The 18,643-nt window shown below is 39.9% G+C and overlaps 1 protein-coding gene across 12 annotated transcripts in view; it reads left to right on the top strand.

Annotated features, from left to right (window-relative positions):
• Nucleotides 1-18,286, top strand: part of fgd4a (FYVE, RhoGEF and PH domain containing 4a) — a 66,776-nt gene extending 48,490 nt beyond the window's left edge. For all 12 annotated transcript variants that reach the window (XM_026927082.3, XM_053235108.1, XM_026927085.3 and 9 more), the window contains 14 exons: nt 2,427-2,805; nt 7,083-7,169; nt 8,002-8,147; nt 8,618-8,774; nt 8,908-9,046; nt 10,062-10,120; nt 10,328-10,474; nt 11,314-11,486; nt 12,235-12,265; nt 12,357-12,437; nt 12,542-12,667; nt 12,777-12,923; nt 14,271-14,411; nt 15,857-18,286. In XM_026927082.3, coding sequence (XP_026782883.3) covers nt 2,427-2,805; nt 7,083-7,169; nt 8,002-8,147; nt 8,618-8,774; nt 8,908-9,046; nt 10,062-10,120; nt 10,328-10,474; nt 11,314-11,486; nt 12,235-12,265; nt 12,357-12,437; nt 12,542-12,667; nt 12,777-12,923; nt 14,271-14,411; nt 15,857-16,114 — 2,071 coding nt within the window. In that variant the 3' untranslated portion in view covers nt 16,115-18,286. The remainder of the gene's footprint in view (nt 1-2,426; nt 2,806-7,082; nt 7,170-8,001; nt 8,148-8,617; nt 8,775-8,907; nt 9,047-10,061; nt 10,121-10,327; nt 10,475-11,313; nt 11,487-12,234; nt 12,266-12,356; nt 12,438-12,541; nt 12,668-12,776; nt 12,924-14,270; nt 14,412-15,856) is intronic.
• Nucleotides 18,287-18,643: the final 357 nt, after the last annotated feature.

Below are 18,643 nucleotides of genomic sequence, written 5' to 3'. Positions count from 1 at the left end.
ACACATAACTGTTGCTTTTACATTTACAGAGGCATGACTCATGGGTAATATATGTATCATGCTGGTGTAGAATGTAACATATGTGTGTGAGAAATAGACTAAGACTGTGAAGTCTTATGACAATTTGGATTAAATAGTAATAATGTGGTTTAAAGCAGGGGTTCGGGGTCTACAGAGCATAGACAGGGCATCTGGGATTTTGTTTTTCAACCCATCACTATCAAAGTTATTATATTTAGTATTCAGTTTTTATAGTTACAGTCTGAACTTAGACAAGTAGGTCTATAAATAATGTCAACTTGGATCTAATGTTATCTGTCAGTGGAAAGTTCATGAATAAGCACTCTATGGAGCTAATAAATTACTAAATATTATTATACACATGTAACTAATGATGCTAATACCAGAATAGCTTTTAGATTAGGTTCTGTTGGGGTGTGTGTAGTTTATTTTCCAATAAAAGGCTCCCTGACTTCAAAACGTTTCAGAATCCTTTGTTTAAAGTAGCAAAGCTCTTTCTCTCTGTCCCCATTTTTACCTAATGTTAAAATGGATTCCTCTCTTATTAAAGCTTTGGTTATTCTTCACTACAGATTATCTTCTCAGAGCTCGGCCCTGGCAGACGTAATCTCTTATGGAATTATCTGCCACCCACCACATGCTATAGATGCTGATATCTACTCTATAAATATGCACACACACACACGCGTACATCCTGTTTGTGTTTCAGGTCTAATGACGTCGTTTTTTTTTTACATTTTGTGTAGGAGTCAGGCTCTTTATTGTGTCACTAGACTCAAGTTCCTGTGGAGGGCCTTGAGAAAGACAATGAAAATGTGCTGTAATGGTGTTAACAATAGCTGATGGTTGCTAAAAGGAGTGTTTGAGTTTGTGGATCCTGATTAGAGGATGCAGTTAAAGTAGATTGCATTTCAACTAATTTAACTCATTCAAGATCATAAAAGGAATATAATAATTGATTTTCCGTCCCTGCTTAATTCAGTAGTTACAATTTGATGTTATTTGTAGAGGAAAGTTTATATTATTACATATTATACCTCAGTGCTGTCGAATTCTCGACCACAACTTGTATGGTAGATGCTCCTCATAATCTAAGCCTAACAACAAACAGATTAAAGAATCGCGTTGTTATTTAACAAAGAAAAACATAGAAACAAGACGTTTATTTTGGAAGGAGTCTCCAGTGTCAGCGCTTTGTAGAAGTCAGTAAGTTTTTCCACCGCAGGAGAATCTTCAGGATAGAGGACTTTTTACTTCCTGGTTCTTCATGACATGCTGCATTTTTGTCTAATGAAAAAAAGAGAGGCCGGTAAGGGAATGACTGCTTCGTGAACATTCCACAAACGTAACTGATCAAAAGTATGACATGTCTTTCATTAATAAATTTAAAATTGTAATTGGCAGATTGCTGTGGTAGAAAAGGAATAAAACACTTGGAGAATAATCACTTCAGGGTGGCAATAGCACATGCTGTTCTAGGATTATTTTCCTATAACAGCATGTTTCAGTGTGTTTAAATTCCTTACATACAGCGTGGAGTAAAAACTGGTCAATAATCATCTCACCTTTTTTTCACCCAGAATTATTTTTTTAACTAAATAGCTGAGTGTAGGAACTGTACAGTGTCCTGGTGTGATGCACTTCACCGACCGCACCACCCTCAGGTCCTGCCATCCACCCTGTACAGGAAAGGGCTGTCTGCAGGTGGGCCGCAGTCTGGGAAGCAGCTGGAGGGCCTGCAGGATGTGTTTGTGTGGGGTGTGTGTTTGAAGAGGACTCGGTGTTTCTGCTGTTCTGGCCCTGTTTTTTTTTGTGTGAAAAGTCTACAGAAAGCAGAATCTAATTTGGATTATGTCTTCACTTTTTTGTTTCACACCTGCACTGCTGAGCCTATGGGTGGAGTTTTTAAAAACTTAAGCAAAATGTAGTATCACTCTGACAACGAGCTTGTGTGTGTGTGTGTGTGTGTGTGTGTATAAAATCTTGGCACCTGCTCTGAAGTAGGGCAGCAGGCTATCTCTTGGGACACGGCGCGGCCGTACCTCTGCAACCTATCCTCTCTTTTCCTTTGCCTGTTCCTCCCATCCTCCTCTTCCCTTTTTTTTTTTTTTTTTTTTTTTACGTCCTCTGACCTGCATGCTCTCACATCCTCCGCTAACACTGAAACTCGCATGCGCGGGCACACAAGCACACACACAATGTACTGCCCTACATGACAGAGGAAGTTTGTGCAGCTAGAGTAGAGTATTTTTATCTCACTCACATTCTCGCACATGCTCTCCCTCGCTAGCTTTCTCACTTGCTCACAAGACAGTTACTGGAGCTCTGCGAATAGAAGAGGCTTTTTACTAATTAGCGAAAAGAAATTGACCTACCTACTCTCTGTCTCTGTCTGTTACACACAGGCACACAGACAGGAGGGACGGCTCTCCTCAGAAACACGCACCCAAACCTGCTAAGAGCAGTCCGGTACAGAGGAGTAGCCAGAAACCAACGGATACTAAAGAGCAGACTGAGGACAGCAGCACCAGCCATGACCACATGCCCTCTACCAATGGAGTGTTAGGTCAGATGGACAGAAACAGCAATGACAGTGGAGCTGTGAGACCAGACGGCGAACCGCTGCTGAATGGAGACATGGTGGAGCAACGTTTGGAAGAGGTTGTAGACGCGTCTCAGAGTGTCATCGAGACACCTGAGAAAGAAGATGAGAGCAGGAGAACCGAGACAGAGGCAGAGACAGAGAATGAGGCCAGTACGGATGACAGGGGTATGGAACACAAGGTGGGTGTGTGGTACGGTTACTATACATTAGATAATTTTAACATGGACAGCTGTGTTTGTGTGTGTGTGTGTGTGTGTGTGTGTGTGTGTGCGAGAGAGAGAGAGCTGTGGGTTGTTTTGCTTGGTACATATTTTCAGTGTCGCACCAGGGCAGACTCGTTTATTTGACACGTCCTGCCTACTGGTGCTGTGTGATCTCCCCAGAGTTGCCAAGTTGGTGCTAACTATAGAGCCTTCATCAGAAAGAGACAGTCAGCTCTTCCACTAGAGAAGCTTATTCACCTCATAGAATGCTTCCGAGCAATGCAGTAGAGTTAGATATGCAGTATTTTTGTGATTCACTAATCTCTCTGCTACCATTTTAAATTTCCTGCTCTACGTATGGTGTGAATAATCTAGCAACCATGTAATAGCAATAATGTCTAAATGGTTACCGTCTTGTGCATGGCTGACTTTATTAGGTAGATTAAGCAGTTGTTAATACAGCACTGAGATATCTGACTTTCTCAGTAGTTCTGTATAAAACAGATATGTTACACATGAGCTCTTGGAGGATGACAACTAACTTAATGTTAGTGATGAAAAAAAATCATGGTTTGTGGTATTCTGACAGTTTTGATGCAAACTGGTTTACTAACAGTTTACTAACTAGCTCCATAATAAATAAATAAGCTGTGTGCACTTCACAGCACGTGCACGAGATGTATGAATTTGTGCGTATTTGCGTGAGGGAGAAAGAAAAACAGCATGATGTTGAAAAGAGAATAAGGAAAGTTACTCTGATGAAATCAGTATCAAACGGATGGAAGAAAAGAAGAACTACTCCGTCTGAAAATGAAAATGAGCCTATGAAAAAATGCTGGTTTGGAATCCATCAGTCTAAAAAAAAACTAGGCTTTGAGATGGCAGGAGGCCATAGGGGCAGTCCTTCATTTTGTTTTCATGCGTATTTACTGATCCAGGCATTTCTAATGAGTGTGATGGTGTAGAGATGTTTCCAGGACATTCTAGTAGTCTCTTGGGAAATAAAAAGAGCTATGAAACATGTTATTGTACGTAGATTATTTTAATGTTGCGTATGGATGTCATCATGCTTTACTACACTACTGAGCTCTAGTAATGCATGCGAGTTGTCTAACCATGGGATTCAGTGTTATGTGCAGGTTACAGGAATGTAATTTATACATTCTACTTGATTATCACTAGCAAGGTGCTCAAGAACCTCCTTCAAGTTTCTTGAAGCCTAGTCTTTCTACCTTTCTCTCCCTCTCTTTATCTACTCTATATGGCCAAAAGTATGTCAACACCTGGCCCTGACATCACAAAGTTGTATGCGCACAATTGCCTACAATGTCTTTGTACGCTGTAGAATTAAGATTTCCCTTCACTAGAACTAAGAGGCCCAAACTCGTTCCAGCAGTGTACAAAGCGAGCTCCATGAAGACATGATGTGCCAAGGTTGGTGTCGAAGAACTCGAGTTGCCTTCACAAAGCCCTGACCTCAACCCCACCGAACAACTTCAGGATGAACTGGAACATTGATTACACACAAGGCCTTCTCACTTGACCTCAATACCTGACTTCACTAATTCCCTTGTGGCTGAATGAACACAAAGCTACACTCCGAAGTCTAGTGGAAAGCCTTCCCAGAAGAGTGGAGGTTAGAATAACAGCAAAGTGGAGGCCAACTCCGTGTTAATGCCCATGGTTTTGAAATGGGCACGTTTAGGTGTGATGGTCCACATACTTTTGGTCATGTAGAGTATCTCTCTTTATCACTCTGTCAAAACGAGCCCTTCCTTTACTGTATATACTTGTTTCCTCTTTACCACACTCTCATTTCCTGTCTGTCTGTCTGGTCTTTTAATTCCACATTGTGTCCTATATATCTTCTGCACATACGTTTTCAGTTACCATGTCTTATCATTGGGCTGTTATCCTCAAGCATACACCTTTTAGTATATATCTTAAAATGGATGTAACTGAATACAAGTACATTATTCGGAATTTTTTACAGAAAGCTTGCCAGATATCTGGTTGAGGCTAGAGGTGCAAGACAGGGTCCCACGGAATACAGCAAAAAATGAAGTTTTTTACTTTCATGTGGGCGACCTGTCATATGTGAAGCTTGTGGGTGTGAAGACGTCCAATAAGTAGCTCAAGGCAGCACTGCATGCTGTATATACAAAGTTGATTAATTCATCCTTAGTGCCTGCCTGGTCTGGGGCACAGTGGTTTGAATTAGACTACTAGTTTGTTTGTATTTTGGGAAATAAAGCCCACTAAATTCCTTAGAAAATATTGTAGGCAGACACAGACAAAAATAATAGTTGAAGTATTTGTGTTATTTGCTAATCTCTCTGATACCATTTTAAATGTATGTTCCTGCTCTATGTACTGTATATTGTGAATAATCTAGCACCTATGATATAGCAATAATATTTATATGGTTAATGGTCGTAGTGGTTTATATTAGACTACTTGTTTTGTCTGAATCCCAAATTCAAATTCAAATAAAATTTGAATTTGGGATTTGAATTTGAATTTGAATTAATCCCTTAGACAATATTGTATGCAGGCACAAACAAAAATAATAATTTCTAGTGCAGGATTTAAAAAACAGTCCTACACACATCTCTAGTTGAGGCCAGGTATGAACTTGAGTAATGTAGCTGAGGTTGAGGAACTGTTAGAGCCAGAATTCACAGACCAGACCATGCTGACGGTGCTGCCATTTCTACTTCTGTGGTTTTGCCAGTGTTTTCTATTGTCTCCAGGGCCATAGTGGTTGGATTAATGTTTAACTTCCCCCCACCCCACTGACACTTAGAGCAGCACCGTGCTTTGTCTTTCTACACCAGGAAGTTCTCTCTACAGCCCTTAGCTAGCAACAATGCAACAAAGGCACAGTGTGTGTGTGGTATAGGAACCACTGGAGTAAAGTCACAGGGTATTGTGTGTGTGTGTGTGGTGGAGAATGAACTTTGGCTTTGACCTTCGGAGTCCAGTTTCCCATTCAGCTGCGACATCATTATCACGCAGAATATTCACAGCCATACGTCTTGCTCAGTAGACGTGTTGAAGGATGGAATTCAGCTTGTACTGCACACCTTTGTGTTTTCCTGCCCTCAAAGCTTTATAACTATCTAATCATATGACTTAGACTCAAACTGTGTAGTGTAAAGGCATTCCAGGACGGGAGTTGGGAAACAGTAGCTAAGGCCAATTCCAAGATCATGAGAATGTAATATGAGCTGATAAGGAAATGTGCGTAAGTCAGTCATGGTGGATTCTGAGTCGTCTACATTTCTAGACTGGTCCACCTTTTCAGACTGCACTCTCTGGAGGCACCCGAGTATTTTTAATCAGCCTGGAGTTATCATGACTCAGGGGCGGACAAATCATAAATCTGTCTAGCCCACCGGGCAAGTAAAAGCTCCAGTGTGCTGCCCAGTCCCATGTTTTGCCAGGAAACCTGATTAACTCGGCTAAAATGGTAGCTATCATAATGTATTGAAGTATGGCAGCCAGGTTAGCCAGTTAAATGCATTTATATTCTCACAAATGAGTATATAAATTTTTATTCATAGTCATTGTCCTTTTCTAAGAAAGTGTCTGAGGAAGCAGATCATGTTTGTGCCCTCCACAAAATGTCAGCAAGTCAGCAATCTATAGTCACGTATAAGATATTCTGCCTAGCATCTTCTCAAAATGAGGTGTTTGTGCGTGCTAAGCAAGTGTGATATATGATACTGCACTTTTTGTTCAGTTCATCAGTTTATATATAGACCTCCATTTCCTGATTCAGAGCAGATTATCAGTCACCCATGCATTATTAATTTGCATGCACTTCACCCATGTGAATTAATCTGACTAGTAAAAGCCAGTGATTGTGTGGTTCAGCAGACAGATTTAAAAAGTGTAGTGCATGCTATAGTTACAGTATACAGAGGCGAAGATGCCGTGAAGCGTGTTTTATTTATATGTTATTTGCATTTGTCCTCTGGTTGTTCAGTGAGAGAAGAAAAAACACTGGTGACCGCTAGCCTACTGAGCACTGACTGACAGATGCAGTTGTAAGGTTTCGAATTAAGCTGTCACTTCCTACTGTTTCTCACCTCACAAGTCAACTGTACTGTGACTGACTCCTTCCATAAGAATTCAGTAACCTATTTCAGACTACATTGTACTAAGCTGTAATGAGAGCAGCTCTGACAAACTAAGAGAAAGATGATTCTATAGGTCTAAATTTTGATTGATCTCCTTTGCTGTTTTAGGAGACCAATGAACAGAAGCTGTACAAAATCGCAAATGAGCTTCTGCAGACAGAGAAGGCCTACGTTGCAAGACTAAATTTATTAGAGGTAAGTGAATTTACAGGGAATTGTAGCTGTAAGTGTAGCTGCGTTTTGTGGGTCAAAAAATGAACTGTTTCAAAACTGAAAGAAAAAAAAACAAAAAGGCAATATGATTCACTTCCATGGCTCCATTATAGGCAGTGGGATATTTTCTGTGCATTTTACATATTTTTATGTTTTATTTAAGCAAAAATAGGCTTTAAATGCAATTAAAATTCAGCTTGTTGTAGTTGAGTATAGCAGGTAAATTCGGGAAAAAACAGCTAAGGCTTACTATTAGCTACATTACTTGGATAATGTACAAATATCACACTGTAAAAATAAAGAAAAAAAACCCTAGTTTGAATTTTATACATAATGTTAAAGTGCCATATTCAGAATTGGTGACTTAAGTTCAAAATTTACATCAATATTTATGTGAGAAAAGTTCTCCTCTATTCAGAGTCGCACGGTGCAGCTGCTTAAGTTGATTTGCTGTACATCCTGTTCAGATTATTAAATTTACCTAAACACAAGCGCTTTCCTTTAAGTCTGAGAAAAAAATTCAGGGGTAGAAATGTCAACAGAAGAAACAGATCTCCTTTTTTTCTGTTTGCTGTCAACTGCTATCCAGTGTAACGTAAAAGCAAGAACAAGTTTATAGTTACATCTAACGTCTGAATACAAATGTACCCGATTTCTGTATTATGAAGAAAACCTTTTGAAGAATTTTACCAGCAAGAATTTATCCAAAATCTGCTTGGAAGGCTATGGAATTCAGACGACTTAACATGCAGAAAACTACTATAAATAACTTGTGATATTTACACACACCCTCCTCCTTGGCCCTATTGTGCAGGTGTTTTGTGCCAAGCTGATGGAGGAGGCAGGAAAAGGCACGTTCCCTTTGGAGGTGGTGAAAAACATCTTCTCCAATATCTCCTCCATCAGTACCTTCCACAGCCAGTTTCTGCTGCCAGACCTGGAGAAACGCATGGGAGAATGGTGAGAGAGTAGAGAGCCCACTCTGCTCACTTCTAGCCTTCACGAACCAACTTCTGTTATATGTCCTAAAATTATAATTTCACAATCATTTTTAAGATAATTATCTTTATGGTACTTTTCATGGTTAGTTATGATCGATGGGAAAATTATGTGCGTAACTAGTGCAGTATCCTTTATTTGCCGTGATCTGCGAATAACATATGTCTGCTGATCAGTTCCTTCACAGTGGTTAGGGGGTCATCTGCCTGAAACTGTTTCAATTCCTTTGTATTTTGGGATGTCTTGCTTCAGATCTCACCAGTATTTTTATTTTTTTTTTGACAAATGTAATTTCCTCTTAAGACACTAGAATCACTCTCTGTCTCACTGTAGATACATTCTGATGTGCTTTCAGAGTCTGATATTATTCTCTGTCGTGCTTTGACTTCTTTGGATTTTGGTTTACGAGTGTCTTGTCCCGCTCTTCACAGGGAGACGACACCTCGAATCGGGGACATTCTGCAGAAACTTACACCCTTTCTGAAGATGTATGCAGAATACGTGAGGAACTTTGATAAAGCCATGGAGCTGCTGAAACAGTGGACAGACCGCTCGCCTCAGTTTAAGACCATTATTCAGGACATCCAGGTGAGTTTTTAGTGCATTTTTTGTTTTACTGCTTATATTCGTTAGTGTTTAAAACTGGAAGGGTATTACAAATTTTGACCTCTCACCAGTTGTTTATGGCTTACTTTTTGTGTGGTTCTTGTCCTGAGTACAGAAACAGGAAGTGTGTGGGAGTCTGACGCTGCAGCATCACATGCTGGAACCAGTACAGAGAGTACCAAGATACGAGATGCTCCTCAAAGACTACCTGAAGAAGCTTCCTCAGGACCACGTGGACCAGCGGGACGCTGAGAGTAAGTCTTCCTCTGAAGATAATTAGCTTTTTAGTCATCCCAGTCAAGTCTAGTAGTAGCAATTCAATAGTCTTTGCTAATAATCTGGGTCAATGTGTTCAGCCTGCTTTCCAAATGAGGAGCAAAACATCTGTAATAATATACCGCAAAGCTCCCGAGTGGTGGAACAGATAAGAATCTGTTCTTTGAGAGATCACAGGTTTGGGAGCCAAGGGAGCAAGATTGGCCATGCTATCTGGGTTTATGTGATGGCATACTCTCTCTCCCCTCTCAATCACTGTGACACTAGCCAATCACACGCGTCTGTGAGCTCATTTATGCAGAAGAGGGTAGATAGCACTTTCTTCAGAGTGTGTTACGCTGCCCTGTGACACAACATTGTGGGCCTTGATGCACAATTCCAATATTTTGAAACAGATCCCAGATTTTTTTGTTCCATCTGTTTACATAGTTAAGGCCTGACCTATATCCGATTCCCATGTTTACAGCATTCCGCTGCCAAAATGCACTAGGCTAAAAACAGCTACCTTTTACCAGTAGCATCAGTGTGGTTGTAGAAAGGACGAGTGATGCTGTTGTTCTGACTTAGATAATTGTGGTCTTTAGCCTCTTTATCATTTGTCTTAAGGTCTTTAATATTACATTGGCCTTGGTGCCAGTAGCAGCTGTATCCTTGCTCTGCCATAGCCATAGAACACTGTAAAACCTGACATCTTACCAAGTGAAAATATCTTCAATCTAGTCTAATTTCTCTAATCTTTCCTATTTTAAGATTACTATAAACCAAATATAATATTATTAAACCTATTTTGAGACATTTTTTGCTTATTTTAAGCTTCTATTTTCTTATTCTATTGGCAGATCATTTTGCTTCTTTCTAGAAATAAATGCTTAAAATTAGCAAAATTATCTGCCAATAATAAAAATTAAAATTTGTTTGAAAAAAGTCTGGAAAATGAATGAAATGAAAATGTCCCGTGGTCTCTGACGTATAAAATCCTTCTTCTCATTGTAGAATCGTTGGAGATTATTGCCACGGCAGCCACACACTCAAACACTGCAATTCGCAAATCTGTAAGTACTATTATTTTCTTCTTCTCACTTTTTCCTCCACTTCAGTGTAATCAAATTAGAGCACAGTTAAACTCCATTAGCTTCGACTTGCATCAGTAAAGAATGACCCATTTTTATCACTTTAGTAGCAACCGTGTTAAGATTTGGTAGGAATTATCCTGAATGAGTATTACTGTCGGCTCTCATGCTTCATGCCATTCCTCACAGGAGAATCTGAAGAAACTGCTGGAGATTTATGAGATGCTGGGGGAGGAAGAGGACATTGTGAATGCCTCCAATGAGTTTATAAAGGAGGGCCACATTCTCAAACTGGCAGCCAGGAACACTTCAGCTATGGACCGATACCTCTTTCTGGTGAGTGACTCTAGTTGCTAGTGCTATTTTCCTCTGCATCCATTTACAGTATACAGAATTTACACTTAAGCAATATTCAGAATAGGGTAACAATCTGATATTATTTTTAAGAATCTTGAATTGTAGCATTTTAGTTGTAGCTGTAATTTTCTTTCGCTTAAAGACATACGTTTATTAAAGCTGCTGGATGTAAGATTTTGGACATTTGCCCCCTCTGGTAGAAAAATGTTACTGCAGACCACTTGAGGAAGAATGTTTCATAATGTGGGTTTGTTCTGTGTCATTCTTGACGGCATGGATTAATCACATGGGCGAGAATGCACGCGCTCAAAGACCACATTATGAAGCATACCTAAATAGAAATGACGCCACTGGTGTTCTGGCAGACTATTTTGCACAGTCATATGTGGTTTGGGATGCAGCTCAAGTGTTGACAACTCAGTATAAAAAACACTGCCATATCCTCAATATTTTTCACTCTCTCACTACTGTTTGCTGTGTTTACGCTCACACTCTTTCTTTCTCTCCTCTGATTGGCTGCCGGCTCTCGTGTAGTCAGACTTATTTCATGCCTAAAGTATAATGTTTGTGTACAAATTTGCTGGCAATTCTTAAATGACACCCCTGACAAAACTTTTTTTTTTTTTTTTTTTTTTTAACAAAAAAGTAGTAGTAAAATAAGTAGTTTTGCACAGTAGAGTAGAGGAGCTCCGGCTCCTCCACCAGCATTCAAGCGTTTTAGGGAGTGGTTTTGCAGGGAGTGGCTCACTGAGCGTAGCTTTTTAGGCAGTGTTGTTAGTTATACCATAAATTGAAGAATCTCTTTACTCTGTCTTCAGTTCAACAACATGCTGCTCTACTGCGTTCCCAAGTTCAGCCTGGTGGGCCAGAAGTTTACGGTGCGCACGCGAATCGGCATCGATGGGATGAAGGTGATGGAGACGTATAACGAGGATTACCCTCATACGTTCCAGGTGTCTGGGAAGGAGCGTACCCTCGAGCTGCAGGCCAGGTAAATGTCAGTTTAGCTGTTTCAGTCACAGGCAGAGACCGTACAGGTGAACATGATTACCCTGCGACACAACAGATGAAATGTACATAGTGCTTCTAGTTATAGCTAATTTGCAGCTCCTGTCTCTGGTTAGGCTTTTATGTCAGGAATTGATCATCTATATCTATATACACAATATGGTTGTATACATATTTAAAACAAGCTGTATGTACAGTTGTAGGTTATGACATGAAAAATTAAAACAAATACAATACGTATCAGAACAAAGTATCAAATTTATGGGCTCCCGAGTGACAAGTCCTGATGATGCCACAGTCATCCTTGGCCCGGAAGTCCAAGAAAGCAAAATTGGCCAGGCTCTCAGAGAGGGAGGGGTGGTGTGCTCTCTCTTTTTCTCTCTCTCTCTCTCTCTCTCTCTCTCTCTCTCTCCTATCAGTCACAGTGACACTAGGCAATCATGGGCGTCTGTGAACTCATGCATGCGGAAGTGGGCGGATAGCACTTACACAGCCCCCTCACGTTGCATGGCCTTTGCCCTCCCTGGCTGGTAGCCGTCATGTGATAAGTGGGAGATGCCTGATGGGTGGGAATTGGCCATGAAATAAAATTAAGGAGAAAATCAGGGAAAATTCCAACAAAAAAAATGTATTATTTTACTTTAATTATGCATCAGTTCATTTTTATGTGTCTAACACATAAATGTTTGCATTTGAACTCATCCCAATTCTTGTTTGTTTCCTCACTCCAGCTCCGAACAAGATAAAGAGGACTGGATAAAGGTAAAAGTGTGACTGAGCTCTAGCACTAGTTTGTACTGTTTTCGTTTATCATATGGAGGTTCCTCTGACAGCAGTGTTGTGTGAATTTTAGGCATTCCAAGAAACAATAGAGATCTTTCACCAAAAGAATGAGACATTTAAAATGGCTGCTAAAGAAGTGGAGGAAGTGTCGGTGAGTATCAGTGAGTCTGCCAGAATTGGTTTGGGTCACACATTAGCCGCTGGTTGATATATTTGATGATTGATTTCTGATGTGTGTATGCGTTCGCCTGTCAGATAACAGACCTGGGAAAACGAGCACCCCGCTGGATTCGAGACAATGAGGTGACCATGTGTATGAAGTGTAGGGAACCTTTCAACGCTCTCACCCGCAGGAGGCATCACTGTCGAGCTTGTGGCTATGTAAGTGACACAATGCAAAGCTTTGCCCCTCATATAGCCTCGTGCTATTTATCATTACTCAGTGCATTTAGGAAGCTTTGACATGCTCTTTCTGATGTTTTTTTCTCAGGTGGTATGCTGGAAGTGCTCAGACAATAAGGCTCCTCTGGAGTACGATGGCAATAAGATGAATAAAGTGTGTCGAGACTGTTACTCCATTTTAAAAGGCCACACAGAGAGCGAGGAGAAGGAGGGCAAGAAGAAAGGCATTCTGGAGGTGAAGAGATTAAACTAATTCACCTCTCGTGCATATTTCAATATCATACAGTGTGTCGCATTGGTTGTACAAGCATCCTGGCCTGTATTAAAGGCTAATATTTTTATAGGTGCATGATATGGCTGGGTCTACTTTTAATCACTGAGGACAATTCCATTAAAGCAGCAGTTTGTCATTTTTAGAGTCTTCTGCAGCATAAGATCAAATTACAACTGCACTCCAATTCAATTTTATTTAATTTTATGTGCATAGCACTTTTAACAATAGTCATTGTTACAAAGAAGCTGGATGTAGGTTTAGATCCCTAATGAGCAAGTTAGATGTGATAACAGTAAGGAAAAAAAACTCCTTGAGATGACAAAAGGAAGAAACCTTGAGAGGAACAAGACTCAAAAGGAAACCCATCGTCTTCTGGGTGACACCCAATAGTGGCATTTTAAATCATTACTCTTCTACAACTGTATGCTGTAAAGTCAAACAGTACTGTGTTGAAAGGATGTTCAGTATAAGCATCATAGTCTTTATGATTACAGCAGCAGTTCTTGTTTATCTAGAGAGAGATTATCCACTGAAGCAAGGATGAGACTTGGGAATAAACTGTTTTTGGAAGTGTCGATCTTTAGGGTATCCATGTGGGAACATCTGCAGCAGCAGACCCTGCTAAAACTGTTATCAGTGTGTTCCTGTAAGTTACCTTATAAGCAAAAGGAGAGCTAGAGGTGTGTTCCAGCTGGTAGTGGAGCTTATTTCCAGGGCAGAAAAATGCAAACAGAAGCCTAAAACAGAGCAACTAGCTGGGGCCGACCTTCCCAAAAGCATGGGGACACAATCATCACGAAACGGTAGAGGAAGCATCACACGAACACTCTCTCTACTCGTTAATATTATATTAACTTTATAATGCTTTTGGGAAACTGGGCCTAATACATATTTTTTGTAAATAATTTTCTAAGGTATCTTTATGATGACTTGCATGATGATTGTACATCTAGAAACACGTAAACATTAGCTGTAGTCTGTTAAGTGTGTTTGTGTAAAATAATTACAGCACTAGGATTACTGTGGCGTGTAGAATTCTGTCACACTGTGGAGATGAAACAGGATGAAAATCTGTATCACTCAGGGTTACAGAGAGTGAAGTACGGCTTTGTTCCCTCATCAGAGGTGTTTGCTAGTGTGTGCGTACTCTCACTGCAAACCACAACGGCTTTTACTGTTCTGCTTCCCCCCGTTTTAGTTTCAGTTTAAGGTTGCCCTGTTATCTTACATGGGAAGTGCGTGACTCGCATCTCTCCTCAGATAATTGTATTTAACCAGTCTCTCTCTTACTCTCTTTTTTCATGTCAGATCGAAGCAGCACAGTTCTCAGGCAGCAGTATAATGTGTGGCTTCCTGCAGTACTGTGAGAAGAATAAACCCTGGCAGAAAGTCTGGTGTGTTATTCCTCAGAAGGAGGCTTTAGTGCTCTATCTGTATGGAGCACCGCAGGTGAGTGGAACATGGCTACAGTGTGTTATCACCCAGTTACTTTACAAAACAAGCCTGAAATTTATATGCTTCCTGACACAACAGTTTGGTCACAAGGTTGGAGGGAAATCTCACTCGTGACTCGTGGTTTAGGAAGCACTTCTGCTTTTGTGTAGACAGTGAGGACAGTAAATCAGGATTTAGTTGAAACCTATTTTTGCAGTATAACAGTGTGTTTTGAACTGAAAGATGCCTGCGTATCTCAAAAATCATACCTAAAAAGTATGTTTTATTAATACTACTTACTATACTTTATGACTCAGTTACTGTTACTAATGTGAAAAGTTATTGTAGTCATTTATTCCACAGTGCTGTTGAATTCTCAAATCTGATTGGTCAGAAGGTGTTGATTAATTTTCTACATCAACAGTTCTGACAGTAGCTCTAGAGGCAAGGTTTATAGTAATGCCTCGCTGTAATTCATTATAATTTCTGTAGTAGCAGTTATAGTAAACAGGGACTTGTATGGCGGACGTTCCACATTAAAGAATTTTAAAAATGTGTGTAACTGTTAATATGGTGAGCTTTTCTGTGAGGAGATGTTTGTTTAGCATTTTTGGAGTCTCCAGTGTCAGTACTTTGTAACAGTCAGAGGTAACAGTTCCTTTAAGTTTTTCTGACCCAAGAAAGTCTTCAGGATGGAGAGCTTTGCAGTTTCTCACTAACATGACAAGCTGTTTTTTGAGAGAGGCTTGTGAGGGAACAACTGTTTTCAGTACAGCTCTTATAACACAAGTGAAAGCAGGAACTTGTACTGCAGACGTTCCCCAGCATTAAACGTTGTGGTATAAGAGGAATAAACACTTAGGGATGTACGGTTATTAGAAAATAATCAACTTCGGGGTGATAAGAGTGGCTCCGCTTCATATCAGGCTACATCACACCACCCTGTTGATTACTTCCCTATTCGTGCATGCATCATTGTGGTTTTTTTTTTTCTTAGTTACAAAAAGAGTTTATAATTTCTTTAGTTACACAGTCATGTAAGATCTAATTTAACAAACCAGAGAATAAACTGACCACATAATAAATATGAGGCAAGAGTGCAAACATTTGTATCCCCCTATGGTTTTTGAATGAAGGAAGGAAATTATACCTGTTTTACAATTTATCTAAGGCTAAAAAAGAAATTTGAACTATCCAAACAATACAGCAAAATGAACAGAAAATTGTTTAAAAACAACACCCAAGATTTGTCATAAACCCGTCTGATGTGATTTAAAGAAGGAAACCTATAATATATGGCACACTTATAACAGATGTGTTAAGAAGAATTTGCCTTTTTTGAGATATTTTGGAACATAAAAGCATTTGTCTTCATTTTCTCCTAAACTTTTTGTACTCAACTCTGCAGTCATATATACTGTATATAATAATTCTTTTTCATGTCTCATGTCCCTATGCAGGATGTTAAGGCTCAGTCCACCATCCCGCTGCTGGGTTACTCTGTAGACGACGCTTCCCGACCCACCGATCCTCCAGCCAGTTTCCGTCTGTCCCAGTCGAAGTCTGTCCACAGCTTTGCTGCTGAGAGTGAGGAACTGAAGCAGCGCTGGCTCAAAGTGATCCGAGTGTGTGTGACAGGAGAAGTGCCCACAAGCCCGCCACCTACAGAGACACACGCCGCAGAGAGCAGCCGGGAGCCGAGCACGGAGAGCCTCTAAGAGAAGAACGAGAGCACACTGTTGGTGCCAAAGACACAGACGGAGAGAGGAGAGGATCCCAGAGACTACACACAGACAAGGCTGTCAATCACTAACACGCAGCATACAACGCGATGGGGACGAGCTGTATTACAGCCATGCTGGATTTAATCTGTGAGCAAAAAAAAAATGATGCTCTCTCTCTAAAGCTGCTCTGAAACACAGCAGTCCAAAGATGGCACACACAAGTGCTTTGAACCTATACTGGTGCTCTAGGATGGTTAGTAAAATGATATGTATATGTATGAGTACACTCTCATTTCCTCACATCATGCTCTCATCCTCAGCCTCTGCAGTACATTTTAGTGCAGGCAGTGCTGTTATTCTAGTGCGGTATTCTTATCTACGCATTGTGTATATATTGTAGCATTCCGTCTGTATGTATGGATATGCCCTCACTGTCTCTTTTATAAAGATGTGAAGTGAATCCAGGCCTCTTCGATGCTGAAGGCAAGTCTGAGTTTAAATTCAGGCTGCCTCAGTACCCTAGGAAGAATCATTATTGCTCTTTCTAGGATCTTTTTTTTTCCCATACGGACCACAAATCACATTTAGTTACCCCTCGCAATAAACCCGGATCACGTCAGTGCACCTGGAGAACAGCAGGAGTCGTGATGCCACATTTACTAACCAGCATCTATAACCTCATTCCATCCCAGCACAAGAATCACTCGGCTAAAATGTGCTCCATACAGACTGCAAGAAATGTGCAATGAGAGTCGTGCACTCTCGTGAGCAAAGGACACGGCAATACCACAGTAAAGTGTTGCATAAGCTGGGTAAATCCCTCCTTTATAATAGACTGTCTACTGGATGGTCTCAAACTATAGTTTTACCCAAGCAGGTGCATGTGTTGCCTTCAGTTTTAGAAAAAAAAAATCATTCTAAATATCAATGATAATTAAAGGAATACTCCAGTGTTTATCAACCTAATATCTTTATAAAGCATCTGTAACATAACAGTTATCATAAATAAGAATGTATACACTTTACCCTGTACAGAAAAGAAAAGAACAAAAAAGCTATAAATTTAGTTCTAATTGAAGTTTAAGGGCAGTTGTTGAATCCTGTTGAACACTATTTTGTATACACACCAAATTGGCGCAAACGCACAATTATGAAATCTGCTCACTCCGAGTTACTCAACTGGGTATCGTGTCCTAAGAGCGTTGTTACCATATCAGAAACCATGTCGTATTCTGTCCAAACATCCTCCTGCGTGTTAAAACTAGGCTATGTGTAATTAATTTGAGTCTTATCTCATCAGTTATAGCATGAATACCTGATTATATAAACTTAAAAAGAATTTAATCCTGTGCAGTATACACTGTGGACCATGATAAGCAATTGCAGTGTTGAGTAACCTTGTTAAATTACTAATACGAAAGCCAATTTTAGTATGCGCTAATGACACTGATTCTAATTATGTGCTACTCTTGGTACCAGAGTTCTTATGTATTTTCATCCAACGTTTGGTATTTCTTTCAGTTAATCAAGTTTGTCACAAGGTATAACTTCATTATCAGACCTCAAAACATTAAATAGAATGTTCTATAAAAATCTGTTTCAGATTTAACATTTATAGACTGCCCTTATAACTGCCCTTAGACTTTCAACACATTTCCCAGTACTGATTAGTCAAACCTAATGATTGCCTAAATGTGCTGAATTTCTTAATCACACATACACTTCATGCAGACTTAATAGAGATTAAGATTTCAAAAATATTCATTACACTGAAGTATTCCTTTAAAGTGTTTATCATCCACAAGCACAGATCATTTCCTTTCTTTTTCTATGTTGGCTGTGTTTGTCTGTCTGCTCTGCCTTTAGACACATGCTATTGAGCCGGCCAGTGGGATGTGTGTTTTAACGCTACTGATCAGTGTCTTAAATGACTTCCTGTACAATCAAGGACAAATAGACCCACGAGCTGGGAGAAACATGTAAATGTTTTATGAAATACTGTAATTAATTTTATTATTTAAGAGTAATTTATAATTGATGTGCATGATTTTGAAGAACAGTAGCACAAAGAATGGTTTCTTATTTTTTCCTCTTCCTCAATTTTATTGTCCATTTACCAAGTGCTTGGTATACAGAATCCCATCATAAACTTGGTCCTATCTCTTTTTCCTTCCACTCAGTCTCGTATTATTGCCAGCTGTATGAGAAATGGTCAGTGTTTTATCAACAGTATATTGTATATGATATTCTCATTCAGAACATATAGTCTTATGCACAGAGACAAATCCTGAGGCCAAACTGCAGGTTGCATATACAGTATATTGTAGTGTTTCAGGTATGTAGAGATCATGCATAATGCACAATACATCACTAGTGTAACCGGGCAGGCTTGCACTTTTGTAGCTGAGACTTCACTGTGTTGTGTTCTTGCAGGAAACCTGGAGTCGTCGGGCCTCACTTATTAAAACGTTCAGTCTGGTTTGATCTAAATATCCATTCATCTGATCTCGTATCAAAAGGGAC

The sequence above is a fragment of the Pangasianodon hypophthalmus genome, chromosome 6 (genome assembly GCF_027358585.1).
Source record: "Pangasianodon hypophthalmus isolate fPanHyp1 chromosome 6, fPanHyp1.pri, whole genome shotgun sequence".
Classification (NCBI taxonomy): Eukaryota; Metazoa; Chordata; class Actinopteri; order Siluriformes; family Pangasiidae; genus Pangasianodon; species Pangasianodon hypophthalmus.
Note: the sequence above shows the minus strand (reverse complement) of the source record. Positions and strands in the feature narration are given on the sequence as shown.